Below are 16,461 nucleotides of genomic sequence, written 5' to 3' on the forward strand. Positions count from 1 at the left end.
CCCCCCCCCCACAAACGCCGAGTCTCTCCCCCCACCCCCCCCCCACAAACGCCGAGTCTCTTCCCCCCCCCCACAAACGCCGAGTCTCTTCCCCCCCCCCAATGCCGGGTCGCCCCACCACACAAACGCCGGGAGTCGCCACTTCCGCAGCGGGTGAAACTGACGCGTATCGCGTCAGTCCGCTGCTGGCCCTTTCGGGAACGGAGATTACCGGCTTAAAAGAAGGCCCTGACGCCGGAGTCATCCGCACCGCTTTTTCCCGCCGGAAATGGGCGCCACGTCGGTCTGCGGAGAATTTCGCCCCTGGTTTCTTGGGCGCAGGGCACAAAAAGACCCATACTAAAACAGGGCCCAGCATGATTATTGGGGAAATAATCTGTTATCACATCATTCTTGCATCCTCATTTTAAAAAAAACACAACATTGAAAAAGATTATGTGCCCAACTAACTCATCCAATTTGCAGCCAAGAGAATTGCTCTAGCACCTTATGAGAGAATAGAAGTGAGAATACAAACATTTTGCTTTGTTACGCATTGCTTTGCTTCTGAGAAATAACAATTGTTCAAGGAAGAGGAGAGATGCAAAGGCAATTGAAGAACTTCAATGTCTAAACTGTAACTGGCATCCTGAATTTATCTAAATGGTACAACATGAAGGTATGTCTCATTCAAAACACACAGAAGGTCATTTCTGCTAGATAGGCATATCTATCTAATAAGTGTCACTATTTAATGACAAGAAATCATGGCATAATACTTATGCCCAACAGCTATAAGAAGTTACATGGACAGGTCTTAATCACAATACAAACTTCATAACACTTGATATTTTGTAACAAACTATCTAGAACCATCAATTGCAGCACTAATTATTTAGTATTACTTCTTTGTGTAAAAGCCTTGTATTACAAAAATCTGTTCTTCTATAATTACTGATTAATTATAATTTTGATGGCTTCTAACCAAACCCATTTTAATAATATTGGAAAATTACTTATTTTCCTGATTAGTTGAATCATTTTAGATTCATTAACACCCTTGGCTAGCAACGGCGAGGTGAAATAAAGCATCACTTTTTTGAAGTATAGTGTTCAATTCTGGTCGCCACACTACCAGATGGATGTGGAGACTTTAGAGAGGGTTCAGAAGAGATTTACCAGGATGTTGCCTGGTATGGAGGGCATTAGCTATGAAGAGCGGTTGAATAAACACGGTTTGTTCTCACTGGAACGACGGAGGTTGAGGGGCGACCTGATAGAGGTCTTCAAAATTATGAGGGGCATAGACAGAGTGGATAGTCAGAGGCTTTTCGCCAGGGTAGAGGGGTCAATTACTAGGGGGCATAGGTTTAAGGTGTGAGGGGCAAGGTTTAGAGGGTGTACGAGGCAAGTTTTTTTTTTTTTACACAGAGGGTAGTGGGTGCCTGGAACTTGCTGCCAGAGGTGGTGGTGGAAGCAGGGGTGATAGTGACATTTAAGGGGCATCTTGACAAATACATGAATAGGATGGGAATAGAGGGATACGGGCCCAGGAAGTGTAGAAGATTTTAGTTCGACGGGCAGCATGGTTGGTACGGGCTTGGAGGGCCGAAGGGTCTGTTCCTGTGCTGTACTTTTCTTTGTTCACTTACCCCTACTGACTGTGAAAGGAAATCTTAATTTAAAAAGCATAGCAACCAATGTTATTTGCAGAAGTGTTGAAAAGAAAATCCTTATTCTGTATAATCCAGGTACCATAATTGTAAACATCATGAAATTATGGCAGCATTGAATTAATTTTATGATGTAAAGGAAATATAACAAGACGGGGCAGCACAGGGACACATTGATTAGCACTGCTGCCTCACAGCACCAGGTAGCCAGGTTCAATTCCGGCTTCAGGTGACTGTGTGTGGAGGTTTCATTTTCTTCCAGTGACTGTGGGGGTTTCCTCCGGGTGCTCTGGTTTCCTCTCTCAGTCCATAAGATGTGCAGGTTAGGTGGATTGGCCATGCTAAATTGCCCTTCGGTATCGAAAAGGTTACGTGTGGCTACTGGGTTATAGGGATAGGGCAGGGGAGAGGGCAGAGGTAGGGTGCACTTTCAGAGGATCAGTGCAGACCCGATGGGCCGAATGGCCTCCTTCTGCATTGTAAGGAATCTATGAAATTCTTTATTGAAATGATGCAAAACTGTATGAATTGTTAACTAATTGATGTGAGGTAAACAAATAAATTATTGGCCTATTTTTCCCACAGTCTGCTGTGGGGGAATTACTAGAATCTGTTAATCAGGGCAGAGCAACTGAACATTTGGATAAATATGAACAGAAAATAGAAAGGCAATATGAACATTTGGACAAATATGAACAGAAATAGAGGCTGAATGGCTGACTCCTGTTCCTATAATTGACATTAAATTCACTTTAGTTTTGCTATTATGATGTCATCACAAGAACCAAATATCCTGGATTTTCCGTTTTAGGGCAGTTCTACTCAAATAGGCTGGGATCTTCTCTGCCAAAATTACAATCTGTCAAATGCTCTATGTAGATCGATTCTGTCCTAATTCTAGTAAAAATGATTAATTATACTTACATGAAAGGCAAACTGTCCTGAGAAGTCATACATGCCACAGGAGTGCATCAAACTTAATGTGTTCCTAACCGCCTCAGGGCTCAGAACTCTCTCGCCTGTGATTGGACAGATGCCACCATTGGCTAGTGTTGCTGCCATTACACTGCCCGATTCACATGTTACTTCAATGGAACACAACTTTAAGGAATTAAAAAAAGAAAATCATTTAAATGCCTCTTTAGCATGAAAGCAGATCATTGGATGTGAGCAAAGACATAAATTTAGAATAACGCAATACTAATGTAGGATAATAACAATGCAGACGTTTGCAGTATTTTACACCCTATTTGCTTTCCATGGAGGGGTTAATTTCATTTTTTCCTCCATGGGCAACTCCAAGACCACTCGCATCTAGCAGCTGTTATGACGAATAGCCCACAGACTAATCTAGACATCATCATTTGGCTACAAAAGCAAAATACTGCAGGTGTTGGGAAATCCAACATAACACACCAACAATAATACATAATATCCTCTCCTCCTTTACTTTGAAACTTCTCCTTACACAAACACCCCGAATATTTACATAGTTCCAAAAGCAACATATTTGCACAAGCAGCAAGAAAAACAGTTTTCAGTAAATAGACAAACATGATGCACAATATGAGAGTTATTCCAGCAGGCACCTGTTTCATGTCGGTTATCTCCTTATTTCTGGTACAGGATCGTTCACCACCTTAAAACCCTTGATTGCAGAGAGTTTATTCCCAGACACTCTCTCCTATAGGGGCGGTATCCTACGTAACTACAGTTGTTTGCTCCGGGAACAGTGTGCTGACTTCAGATAGTACAGCAGAGGCCCCTTCTCAAGGCCTTGGGGTGATGGGTGCTTCCAGCACTTGGGGGCACTTGGGGATGTGATGCTAACAGCTGGTCAGCATGTAGTCAACACACAATCTTATCCCTGGTCTGGACAATGTAGGATATGGGACCTGTCAGGACCTAGTATGTGGCAGATACCCACTTGTCAGTCATGTTGTAGCTCCGGGCCGGTACTTGCTCACCCTGATTGAAAGAGTGCTTCTTGGAGTTTGTTTTCCCACTACACATCTGGGCTAATTGGGTTTTTACAATATTCGATGATAGTTGTAATGGTTGTAAGGGCAGAAATGGGGATGTTTGCTGATTACATAATGTTCAGCAACATTCGCAATTGCTCAGAGACTAAAGCAGTCCATTTCTAAATTCAGCAAGACCTTGGGCTTGGGTTGACAAATGCAAAGTAACATACGTGCCAGGTATGCAGTGGAGGTGGTGGAATAGTGGTATTGTCACTGGACTAGTACTCCAGAGACCCAGGGTAATGCACTGGAAACCTGGGTTCGAATCCCACCAGGGCAGTTAATGGAATTTGAATTCAATAAAAAAAGTTTTAAAAATCTGGAATTAAAAGTCTAATGACGACAATGTCAGTTGTTGTAAAAACCCATCTGGTTCACTAATGTCTTTTAGGGAAGGAAATCTGTCATCCTTACCTGGTCTGGCACACGTGACTCCAGACCCACGGCAATGTGTTTGACTCTTAAATGTCCTCAGGGATGGGCAATAAATGCTCGCCCAGCCAGCGACACCAACATCTCATGAATTAATTTTGTTTTAAAAACACCCATATCTGAACATCTCCAACAGAAGAATCTAACTAGCACCCCATGACATTCAATGACATTACCATTGCTGACTCCTCCATTATCAACATCCTGGCAGGTTACCATTCACCAGAAATTGAACTAGACTGGCCTATAAATACTATGAGGACATTACCAGTGCGGTAGATAATGGGGAGCCAATGGATGTGGTATATCTGGATTTCCAGAAAGCCTTTGACAAGGTACCAAACAAAAGGTTGCTGCATAAGATAAAGATGCAAGGCATTAAGGGTAAAGTAGTAGCATGGATAGAGGATTGGTTAATTAATAGAAAGCAGAGAGTGGGGATTAATGGGCGTTTCTCTGGTTGGCAATCAGTAACTAGTGGTGTCCCTCAGGGATCAGTGTTGGGTCCACAATTGTTCACAATTTACATAGATGATTTGGAGTTGGGGACCAAGGGCAATGTGTCCAAGTTTTCAGACGACACGAAGATGAGTGGTAAAGCAAAAAGTGCAGGGGTTACGGCTTGGTTAAGTGAATGGGCTAGGGTCTGGCAGATGAAATACAATGTTGACAAATGTGAGGTTATCCATTTGGTAGCAATAACAGCAAAAGGGATTATTATTTAAATGGCAAAATATTAAAACATGCTGCTGTGCAGAGAGACCTGGGTGTGCTAGTGCATGAGTCGCAAAAAGTTGGTTTACAGGTGCAACAAGTGATTAAGCAGGCAAATGGAATTTTGTCCTTCATTGCTAGAGGGATGGAGTTTAAGACTAGGGAGGTTATGCTGCAATTGCATAAAGTGTTAGTGAGGCCACACCTGGAGTATTGTGTTCAGTTTTGGTCTCCTTACCTGAAAAAGGATGTACTGGCACTGGAGAGTGTGCAGAGGAGATTCACAAGGTTAATCCCAGAGCTGAAGGGGTTGGATTACGAGGAGAGGTTGAGTAAAGTGGGACTGTACTCATTGGAATTTAGAAAGATGAGGGGGGATCTTATAGAAACATATAAAATTATGAAGGGAATAGATATAGATGCGAGCAGGTTGTTTCCACTGGTGGGTGAAAGCAGAACTAGGGGACATAGCCTCAAAATAAGGGGAAGTAGATTTAGGACTGAGTTTAGGAGGAACTTCTTCACCCAAAGGGTTGTGAATCTATGGAATTCCTTGCCCAGTGAAGCAGTTGAGGCTCCTTCATTAAATGTTTTTAAGATAAAGATCGATAGTTTTTTGAAGAATAAAGGGATTAAGGGTTATGGTGTTCGGGCCGGAAAGTGGAGCTGAGTCGACAAAAGATCAGCCATGATTTCATTGAATGGTGGAGCAGGCTCGAGGGGCCAGATGGCCTACTCCTGCTCCTAATTCTTATGTTCTTATGTAAAAGCAGGTCAGTTAGAAATCCTGCAGCGATTAATTCACCTCTCAACTCCCCAAAGCCTGCCCACCATCTACAAGGCACAAGCCAGGAGTGTAATGGAATTAAGAACAAAGAACGTTACTGTTGTGTTCTCTATTTTGCTTTACCTGGATGGCTTGGATGCGTAGTGTTGAATAAAGAACACAAAGCTTTGTTAACGAACAAAGCAATACATTTATTACACTACTAACTAAGATTCGTTCACATTCCTAAAGTAGAAGGTTTCTCTATTAAACTATGCTATCTCTAACTAGCAGAACTTCTCAAGTACAATTGCTCCCATGCCTGGCACTCTTCCAGCTGCTTCCTAACTTGTGACTCCCAGAATCCACAAAATAACATGATATATATATATATATGACTGTTCTAGTTCCCTCTGGTGGCAAGAAGCATTATCATTAACTTGTTAACTCTTGGTGCTTCCGGTTGCGGCTATGCGGAGCTAAGCCGCACGTTCGGCAGCTCCCGCTTTAATAGGACTTGTGGGCTCTTTTAAGGGCCCCATACGGCGCTGATTCGACGATTCCCGGTGGATAAAGGGGTCTGGAGCAAAACCCCCCGGGATTTATGGTGCGGACTCGGAGTGGGGCGAGGAGAAAAGCAGCAGCAGCTCCCCTAGAAAAGCGGAGGAAGGTGGACAAAATGGCGGCCGGTGGAGCCCCTGAGGAGTGGAGGCAGTGGGCTGAGGAGCAGCAGGCAGCCCTTCTGCGCTATTTCACGGAGCTGAAAGGGGAGTTGTTGGAATCCCTGAAGGTGACGACTAGTAAGCTGCTGGTGACCCAGACAACCCAGGGTGCAGCGATATTTGAGTTGCAGCAGCAGGCCTCTGAGCGTGAGGAGGTGGTTTCGGCCCTCGTGGGGAAGGTGGAGATACACGAGGCGCTTCATAAAAAGTGGCAACATCAGTTCGAGGAGATGGAGCTTCGGTCATGGAGGAAGAACCTGCGGATCCTGGGTCTCGAGGAGGGGCTGGAGGGGTCGGACCTGCCGGCCTATGTGGCCGTGATGCTGAACTCGCTGGTGGGGGCAGGATCCTTCCATCTGCCCCTGGAGCTGGAGGGGGCCCACAGAGTACCGGCCAGGCGGCCTAAGGCGAATGAACCCCCGCGGGCGGTGCTAGTGCAGTTCCATCGGTTCAGTGACCGGGAGTGTGTTCTGCGATGGGTCAAGAAGGTGAGGAGTAGCAAGTGGGAGAATTCGGTAGTGCGTATCTACCAGGACTGGAGAGTGGAGGTGGCCAAGCGGAGAGCCGGGTTTAACCGGACGAAGGCGGTGCTCCACGGAAAGCAGATGAAGTTCGGCATGTTGCCGCCTGCGCGCCTGTGGGTCACCTACAAGGACCGGCATTACTAATTTGAGCCCCCGGAGGAAGCGTGGGCCTTTGTGCAGGCTGAAATGTTGGACTCGAACTAGAGAATGGGGGGCTGTGGAAGTTTTTCTATTTCTGTATCACTGTTTATGCTGTTGCTGGTTATTCTGTTTGTTTCTGTTTTTTCTCTCGCTTTCGGACGATGTGGGTTATGGTTTTGTGTTTTAAGGGGGGTATTGGGGTTTGTGGTTGATCTGTGTCTTTGTTTGTACGGAGTTGGTGGATCGGTTGGGACTGCTGTTTGGGAGCTGCGTTGGTGGGGTGGGGCAGTGTGAAAGCGCGGGCTTTTCTCTGGTTTCCCGCGCTGCGGGACGAGGGGGTTGGAGCGGGTGGCGAGGGGCGTGGTTATCAGATCCGTTTACCCGCGCCAAAGCGGTGCCAAGGAGCTGATGCAGGGGAGGAGCGGGGACCTCATATCGGGAGGGGTCGGAGTTAGGGCGGGAGCTGCCGGAGTCAGCAGAAGTCAGCTGGCTCACGGGAGTACTGTGGAGGGAGCGTCGCGGCTAGGAGGGGTCCTAGCTGTGTGTGTGGGGGGGGGGGGGGGGGGGGGGGGGGGGGGGAATACCGGGTTGCTGCTGGATTGGCCAGGGAGGAGTTGGTGCGGGTCGGAGGGTTCGGGGTGAGGTTCTATCGCCATGGGAAACGGGCCGAATGGGTGCTGGCCAGGGGCGAGCAGTCGATGGCTATGGCTAGTCGACGGGGGATGGGGGGGGGGGGGGGGGCGGAGTGCCCCCTGATCCGGCTGATTACGTGGAACGTGAGGGGGTTGAATGGGCCGGTTAAGCGGGCCCGGGTGTTTTCGCATCTGAAGGGTCTGAAGGCGGACGTGGAGACCCACCATGACCATGCGCCAGGAGACCTACCTGAAGGTGGCGGACCAGGTCCATCTGAGGAAGGGGTGGGTGGGGCAGGTTTTCCATTCAGGGCTCGACTCGAAGAACTGAAGGGTGGCGATCCTGGTGGGGAAGAGGGTGGCGTTCGAGGCGTCTGAGGTTGTGGCTGATAGTGGCGGCAGATATGTGGTGGTGAGCGGTAAGCTGCAGGGGGAGAGGGTGGTGTTGGTAAATGTGTACGCCCCAAATTTGGATGCTGCTGGTTTCATGAGGCGTATGTTGGGCCGCATTCCTGGCCTGGAGGTGGGGGGCTTGATCATGGGGGGGGACCGGGCCGGGGGGGGGGGGGGGGGGGGGGACTTCAATACGGTGCTGGATCCCCTACTGGATCGTCCTAGTTCAAGGACAGGCAGGAGGCCGGCGGCGGCCAAGGTGTTGAGGGGGTTATGGACCAGATGGGAGGAGTGGATCCCTGGAGATTCGGGAGGCCGAGGGCTCGGGAGTACACTTTTTTCTCCCATGTGCACAGGGTTTATTCCCGCATTGATTTATTTGTTTTGAGTAGGGAACTGGTCCCGAGGATGGAGGACGCCGAGTATTCGGCTATTGCGATTTCAGACCATGCTTTGGCGTCTGGACGTGTGGTTGTTGGCTGATGAGGTGTGTAGGCGGGTTCGGGGTGTATCGAGGTGTGCCTCGAGGTCAATGATACTGGGGAGGTCCAGGTGGGGATGGTGTAGGAGGCTCTGAAGGCAGTGATTAGGGGGGAGCTGATCTCCATCCGAGCCCATAGGGAGAGGGGGGAGAGGAGGGAGAGGGAGAGCTGTTGAGTATGGATAGGAGGTACGCGGAGGTCCCAGAGGAGGGATTGCTGGGGGAGCAGCGTGGCTTGCAGGCCAAGTTTGATTTATTGACCACCAGAAAGGCGGAGACACAGTGGAGGAAGGCGCAGGGAGTGGTCTATGAGTATGGAGAGAAGGCGAGCAGGATGCTGGCGCATCAGCTTCGTAAGCGGGACGCGGCTAGGGAGATTGGTGGAGTGAAGGATAGGGGTGGGAATGTGGTGCGGCAGGGGACAGAGGTCAATGAGGTCTTTAGGGACTTTTACAGGGAACTGTACCGGTCGGAGCCGCTGGCGGTGGGAGGGGGAATGGAGAGTTTTTTGGATAGGCTGCGATTACCAAGGGTGCAGGAGGAGGGACTGGGGGCGCCGATCGAGTTGGAGGAGCTGGTCAGTGGGATTGGCCACATGCAGTCGGGGAAGGTGCCGGGACCGGATGGGTTCCCGGTTGAATTTTATAAGAAATACGCGGACCTGCTGGGCCCCCTGTTGGTTAGGACCTTCAACGAGGCATGGGAGGGGGGTGTTTTGCCCCCGACGATGTCTCGGGCGTTGATTTCCCTGATCCTGAAGCGTGATAAGGACCCCTTGCAGTGCGGATCATACAGGCCAATTTCACTGCTGAATGTAGACGCCAAGTTGCTGGCGAAGATCTTGGCCACTAGAATAGAGGACTGGGTGCCGGGGGTGGTACATGACGATCAGACGGGTTTTGTGAAGGGGAGGCAGCTGAACACTAACGTGCGAAGGCTTCTAAATGTGATAATGATGCCGGCAGCAGAAGGAGAGGCGGAGATTGTGGTGGCATTGGATGCGGAGAAGGCCTGTGACCGGGTTGAGTGGGGGTATTTGTGGGAGGTGTTAGAGAGGTTCAGGTTTGGGGTGGGGTTTATTAAATGGGTGAGGTTGCTGTACGAGGCCCCGATGGCGAGTGTAGCGACAAATGGGAGGAGGTCCGAGTACTTCAGGCTCCACCATGGGACGAGGCGGGGTGCCCCCTGTCCCCCTTGCTTTTTGCGTTGGCAATTGAGCCTCTTGCCATGGTTCTCAGGAAGTCGGGGAGGTGGAGGGGTTTGGTGCGAGGTGGGGAGGAGCACCGAGTGTCGCTGTATGCGGACGACCTGCTGCTGTATATAGCAGACCCGGTGGGGGGAATGCCAGAGGTGATGGAGATTCTTGCTGAGTTTGGGAGTTTCTCGGGCTATAAATTGAATCTGGGCAAGAGTGAGCTGTTTGTTGTACACCCGGGAGATCAGGAGGAGGGGATTGGTAGGCTCCCGCAAAAGAGGGCAGTGAGGAGTTTTAGGTACCTGGGGGTTCAGGTGGCGAGGAGCTGGGAGACTCTGCAAAGCTCAATTTTACTAGGTTGGTGGAGCAGATGGAGGAGGAATTTAAACGGTGAGACATGCTGCCATTGTCGTTGGCGGGTAGAGTATAGTCCGTTAAAATGACGGTGCTCCCGAGGTTCTTGTTTTTGTTTCAGTGCCTCCCCATTTTCATTCCGAGAGCCTTTTTTAGGAGGGTGAACAGCAGCATTCTGGGATTTGTTTGGGCGCACGGGACTCCGAGGGTAAGGAGGGTCTTTTTGGAGCGGGGCAGAGATAGAGGGGGGCTGGCGCTTCCCAACCTCTCTGGGTATTATTGGGCAGCTAACGTCTCGATGGTACGCAAGTGGGTAATGGATGGGGAGGGGGCAGCATGGAAACGGATGGAGATGGCGTCCTGTGGAGGCACGAGCCTGAAGGCACTGGTAACGGCGCCGCTGCCGCTCCCTCCAACGAGGTACACGACGAGCCTGGTGGTGGCGGCTATCCTCAAAATTTGGGGGCAGTGGAGGCGACACAGGGGGGGGGAAGTGCGGGGCTCGGTGGAGGCCCCGCTGCGGGGGAACCACCGGTTTGTCCCAGGGACCATGGATGGCGGGTTCCTGGGGTGGCACAGGGCGGGCATTGGGAAGTTGGGAGACCTGTTCATTGACGGGAGGTTTTGGAGCCTTGGTGAATTGGAGGAGAAGTTTGAGCTCCCCGCGGGGAATATGTTCAGGTGCCTTCAGGTCAAGGCGTTTGCTAGGTGGCAGGTGGAGGGATTCCCTTCGCTGGCCCCGCAGGGGGTAAGGGATAGGGTACTTTCGGGGGTGTGGGTCGGGGATGGGAAGGTGTCTGACATCTACCAGGTGATGCAGGAGGTGGAGGAAGCGTCGGTAGAGGAGCTGAAGGCTAAGTGGGAGGTGGAGCTGGGGGAGCAGATTGAGGAGGGGACATGGGCGGACGCCCTGGAGAGGGTGAACTCCTCCTCTTCATGTGCGAGGCTTAGCCTCATCCAGTTTAAGGTGCTGCACCGGGCCCACATGTCCGGGTCTAGGATGAGTAGGTTCTTTGGGGGCGAAGACAGGTGTGTCAGGTGTTCGGGGAGTCCAGCGAACCATGCCCATATGTTCTGGGGATGCCCGGCACTGGAGGAGTTCTGGAAGGGGGTGGCGAGGACGGTGTCGAGGGTGGTAGGATCCAGGGTCAAGCCAGGCTGGGGACTTGCGATTTTTGGGGTTGGGGTGGAGCCGGGAGTGCAGGAGGCGAAAGAGGCCGATGTTTTGGCCTTTGCGTCCCTAGTAGCCCGGCGGAGGATCTTGCTGCAGTGGAACGATGCGAGACCTCCGAGCGTGGAGACCTGGGTCAATGACATGGTGGGATTCATTAAGCTGGAGAGGGTCAAATTCACCCTGAGGGAGTCGGTACAAGGGTTCTTTAGGAGGTGGCAGCCTTTCCTCGATTTTCTGGCTCAACGATAAAGAACTAGGTCAACAGCAGCAGCAACCGGGGGGGTGGGGGTTTAGGGGGATAGTGTTTAAGTTAATTTGCTTATTGTTAATTTATTTTGTTGTCTATTGGGCTTGGGGAGGGGGTGGGGGGGTTTGTTATATGCGTTGTTACGGGTGCCGGGGGGGGTGTTTATTATTGTTATTGCTATTATTGTTCTGTTGATATTTATTTTTGAAAAATTCCAATAAAAATTATTTACAAAAAAACTTGTTAACTCTTTTCATCCCAGTCAACATACACATCATTACATCCACCTTTTTTTCAAAATTGTTTGGATTTTTCTACAAACATATCATCATTGTCGGTTCATTACAAGTAATTCTCTTTACATCCCAGTCAATATACAAACCATTACAATTACAACACAGGAATAGGAACTTCATTCCACCAAGCCTGCGCTGATCCAGATTCCTTATTTAGACCTATTACTTATTGCCCAGACAATCTGTAGCCCTCCATTTTCTGCCCGTTCATGTGTCACTCAGATACATCTTAAACGTTGCTATCGTGCCAGCCTCCACCACCTCCACTGGCAACGTGTTCCAGGCACCCACCATCTTCTGCGTGAAAAGCTTTCCCCGCACATCTCCCCTAAACTTTCCTCCTCTCATCTTGAACCTGTGCCTCCTTGTAATTGTTGCCTGTCACTAACATGTCCATTTTTTCCAAATGTGAATAAATCCTGTCCCTCAGTATCTTTCCCAACAACTTCCCCACCACTGGCGTTTGGCTCACCAGTCCCTCACCAGAGGGACAACAATGGCTCTTCTCCAGTCCTCTGGATCCTTGCATGTGGTCAAAGCTGATGTAAAGATACCTGGTTAAGGCCCCAGCTATTTCCTCTCTTGCCTCCCACAGTAACCTGGGATATATCCCATGCAGCTCAGGGCACTTGTCTACCTTAATGCATTTTAAGATATCCAACACTTCCTCCTTCATTATGCTGACATGCCCTGGAGTATTCACCCATCCCTAACCTCAACATCCATCATGTCCCTCTCCTTGGTTAATATCGATGCAAAGTACTCACCCACTTCCTCTGATTCCACGCATAACTTCCCTCCTTTGTCCTCGAGTGGGCCTACTCTTTCTCGAGCTACCTTCTTGCTCCTTATATATGTATAAAAGGCCTTGGGATTTTCCTTGACCCTGCTTGCCAATTACATTTAATGGCCGGGCTCATTTAGATTGGATTGGATTTGTTTATGGTCACGTACATCGAGGTACAGTGAAAAGTATTTTTCTGCGTGCAGCTCAAACAGATCATTTAGTACATGAAAAGAAAATACGTAATAGGGCAACACAAGGTACACAATATAAATAGATAAAACACAGACATTGGGTGAAGCATACAGGAGTGTAACATTAATCAGATCAGTCCATAAGAGGATCGTTTAGGATTTTGGTAACAGTGGTGAAGAAGCTGTTTTTGAATCTGTTTGTGAGTGTTCTCAGACTTTTGTATCTCCTGCCCGATGGAAGAAGTTGGAAGAGTGAGTAAGCCTGGTTGGGTGGGGATCTTTGATTATGCTGCCTGCTTTCCCAAGGCATTCCCCAATATTAGGTCCAGTAAAGCCCCCTCCTTGATTGGAATATCAACATACTGTTTCAAAAAACCATTTTGGACACACCTAACAAATTGCTCTCCATCCAAACCTCTGGCACTAAGGGAATCCAGGTCCATATGGGGGAAATTAAAATCACCCACCATAACAACCCTGCTATTTTCACATCTTTCCAGAATCTGACTACATATCTGTTCCTTGTATTCCTCTGGCTGTTGGGAGGCTTATAGTACAGCCCCAACATTGTGATTGCACCCTTCCTATTCTTGAGCTCTACCCATAATGCCTCACGGCAGGATCCTTCCAAGATATCCTTTCCAGAGAAAAGCCCGCGCTTTCACACTGCGCAATAGCAACAATATCATAATTCCCACATTAATCCAAGCTCGATGTTCATCCGTCTTTTACTTCTGGCATTGAAACAAACGTACTCCAAACCCACCGGGATCAGCAACTTCCCTCTGCCTGCCTTCCCTGTTAGCTATATTTATCTTACTCTCAAGCTCTTCCCCCATTTTCTACACTTGCTGGCCTGCTGCTCCGGTTCCCAGCCCCCTGCCATCCTAGTTTAAACCCTCCCGACCTACATTAGCAATCCTCCCGACCAGGATATCAGTGCCCCTCCAGTTTAGGTGCAACCAGTCTTGCTTGTATAGGTTCCACCTTCCCTGGAAGACATTCAAATGATCCACATATCTGAAGCCCTCTCCCCTACCCCAGCTCTTTAGCCACGTGCTCAACTGTAATATTTCTGTTTCTAGCCTCACTAGCACATGGAATGGGGAGTAATCCTTAAATGACTACCCTAGAGGTCCTGCTTTTTAGCTTACTGCCCAACTCCCTGCAATTTCTTTGCAGGACCTTGCTGCTCTTCCTGCCCATGTCATTGTACCAATACGGACAATGACATCTGCCTGTTTGCCCTCCCATTTCAGGATGTCCTGTACTCACTCAGAGACATCCATGACCCTGGCACCAGGGAGGCAACATCTCATCCTGGAGTCTCCTTCGTGACCACAGAAGTGCCTATCTGTGCCCCTAACTATCAAATCCCCAATTAGTATTGCTCTATTATTCTTTGCCCTTTTCCTCTGTACAGTAGGGCCAGCCATGGTGCCACTCTGGCTACTGCTGCTGCTGTCACCTGATGGGCCATCCTCCAAATAACCAAAAGGGCATACTTGTTTGAGAGGGGCACAGCCACAGGGGACTTCTGCACTGACTGCCTGTCCCGTCCAGCAGTCACCTATCTATCTTCCTGTACTTCGGGTGTGACTATTTCTCTACAATATCAAGCTATGACACTTTCCACCATTTGCTTGCTTCTTAGTACCTCCAGCTGCTGCTCAAACCGATCCATTCGTTCAGTCAGTAAGTGGAGCAGGATACACTTCCCGCAGATGTAATTGTCAGGGATATTAGAACATAGAACATTACAGCGCAGTACAGGCCCTTCGGCCCTCGATGTTGCGCCGACCTGTAAAACCACTCTAAAGCCCATCTACACTATTCCCTTATCATCCATATGCCTATCCAATGACCATTTGAATGCGTTTAGTGTTGGCGAGTCCACTACTGTTGCAGGCAGGGCATTCCACGCCCTTACTACTCGGAGTAAAGAATCTACATCTGTCCTATATCTATCTCCCCTCAATTTAAAGCTATGCCCCCTCGTGCTGGACATCACCACCCGAGGAAAAAGGCTCTCAATGTCCACCCTATCTAAACCTCTGATCATCTTGTATGCCTCAATTAAGTCACCTCTTAACCTTCTTCTCTCTAACGAAAACAGCCTCAAGTCCTTCAGCCTTTCCTCGCAAGATCTTCCCTCCATACCAGGCAACATCCTTGTAAATCTCCTCTGTACCCTTTCCAATGCTTCCACATCCTTCCTATAATGCGGCGACCAGAACTGCACGCAATACTCCAAATGCGGCCGCACCAGAGTTTTGTACAACTGCAACATGACCTCACGGCTCCAAAACTCAATTCCTCTACCAATAAAAGCTAACACACCGTACGCCTTCTTAACAACCCTCTCAACCTGGGTGGCAACTTTCAGGGATCTATGGACATGGACACCGAGATCTCTCTGCTCGTCCACACTACCAAGAATCTTACCATACTACCAAGAATCTTACCATTAGCCCAGTACTCTGTCTTCCTGTTATTCCTTCCAAAATGAATCACCTCACACTTTTCGGAATTAAACTCCATTTGCCACCTGTCAGCCCAGCTCTGCAGCTTATCTATGTCCCTCTGTAACTTGTAACATCCTTCTGCACTGTCTACAACTCCACCGACTTTAGTGTCATCTGCAAATTTACTCACCCATCCTTCTACGCCCTCCTCCAGGTCATTTATAAAAATGCCAAACAGCAGCAGCCCCAAAACAGATCCTTGTGGTACACCATTAGAAACTGGACACCAGTCTGAACATTTCCCATCAACCACCACCCTTTGTCTTCTGTCAGCTAGCCAATTTCTGATCCAAACTGCTAAATCACCCTGAATCCCATGCCTCTGTATTTTCTGCAATAGCCTACTGTGGGGAACCTTATCAAACGCTTTACTGAAATCCATATACACCACATCAACTGCTTTACCTTCATCCACCTGTTTGGTCACCTTCTCGAAGAACTCAATGAGGTTTGTGAGGCACGACCTACCCTTCACAAAACCATATTGACTATCTCTAATCAAATTATTCCTTTCCAGATGATTATACATCCTATCTCTTATAAACCTTTCCAAGACTTTTCCCACAACAGAAGTATGGCTCACTGGTCTATAGTTACCGGGGTTATCTCTACTCCCCTTCTTGAAAAAGGGGACAGCATTTGCTGTCCTCCAGTCTTCTGGCACTATTCCTGTAGACAAAGATGACTTAAAGATCAACGCCAAAGGCTCAGCAATCTCCTCCCTAGCTTCCCAGAGAATCCTAGGATAAATCCCATCCGGCCCAGGGGACTTATCTATTTTCACACTTTCCAGAATCGCTAACACCTCCTCCTTATGAACCTCAAGCCCTTCTAGTCTAGTAGCCTGTATCTCAGTATTCTCCTCGACAACATTGTCTTTTTCCTGTGTGAATACAGACGAAAAATACTCATTTAGCACCTCTCCTATCTCCTCGGACTCCACGCACAACTTCCCACTACTGTCCTCGACTGGCCCTACTCTTACCCTAGTCATTCTTTTATTCCTGACATATCTATAGAAAGCTTTAGGGTTATCCTTGATCCTACCTGCCAAAGACTTCTCATGTCCTCTCCTGGCTCTTCTTAGCTCTCTCTTTAGAGCCTTCCTAGCTAACTTGTAACTCTCAAGCACCCTAACTGAACCATCATGTCTCATCTTTACATAAGCCTCCTTCTTCCTCTTGACAAGTGTTTCAACTGCTTTAGTAAAC

The 16,461-nt window shown here is 48.7% G+C and overlaps 1 protein-coding gene across 5 annotated transcripts in view; it reads right to left on the reverse strand.

Annotated features, from left to right (window-relative positions):
- glsb (glutaminase b) overlaps positions 1 to 16,461 on the reverse strand; it is a 163,902-nt gene that overhangs the window by 62,869 nt on the left and 84,572 nt on the right. For all 5 annotated transcript variants that reach the window (XM_038789138.1, XM_038789137.1, XM_038789141.1 and 2 more), the window contains one exon: positions 2,577 to 2,753. In XM_038789138.1, coding sequence (XP_038645066.1) covers positions 2,577 to 2,753 — 177 coding nt within the window. The remainder of the gene's footprint in view (positions 1 to 2,576; positions 2,754 to 16,461) is intronic.

Source organism: Scyliorhinus canicula, chromosome 2 (assembly GCF_902713615.1).
Source record: "Scyliorhinus canicula chromosome 2, sScyCan1.1, whole genome shotgun sequence".
NCBI lineage: Eukaryota > Metazoa > Chordata > Chondrichthyes > Carcharhiniformes > Scyliorhinidae > Scyliorhinus > Scyliorhinus canicula.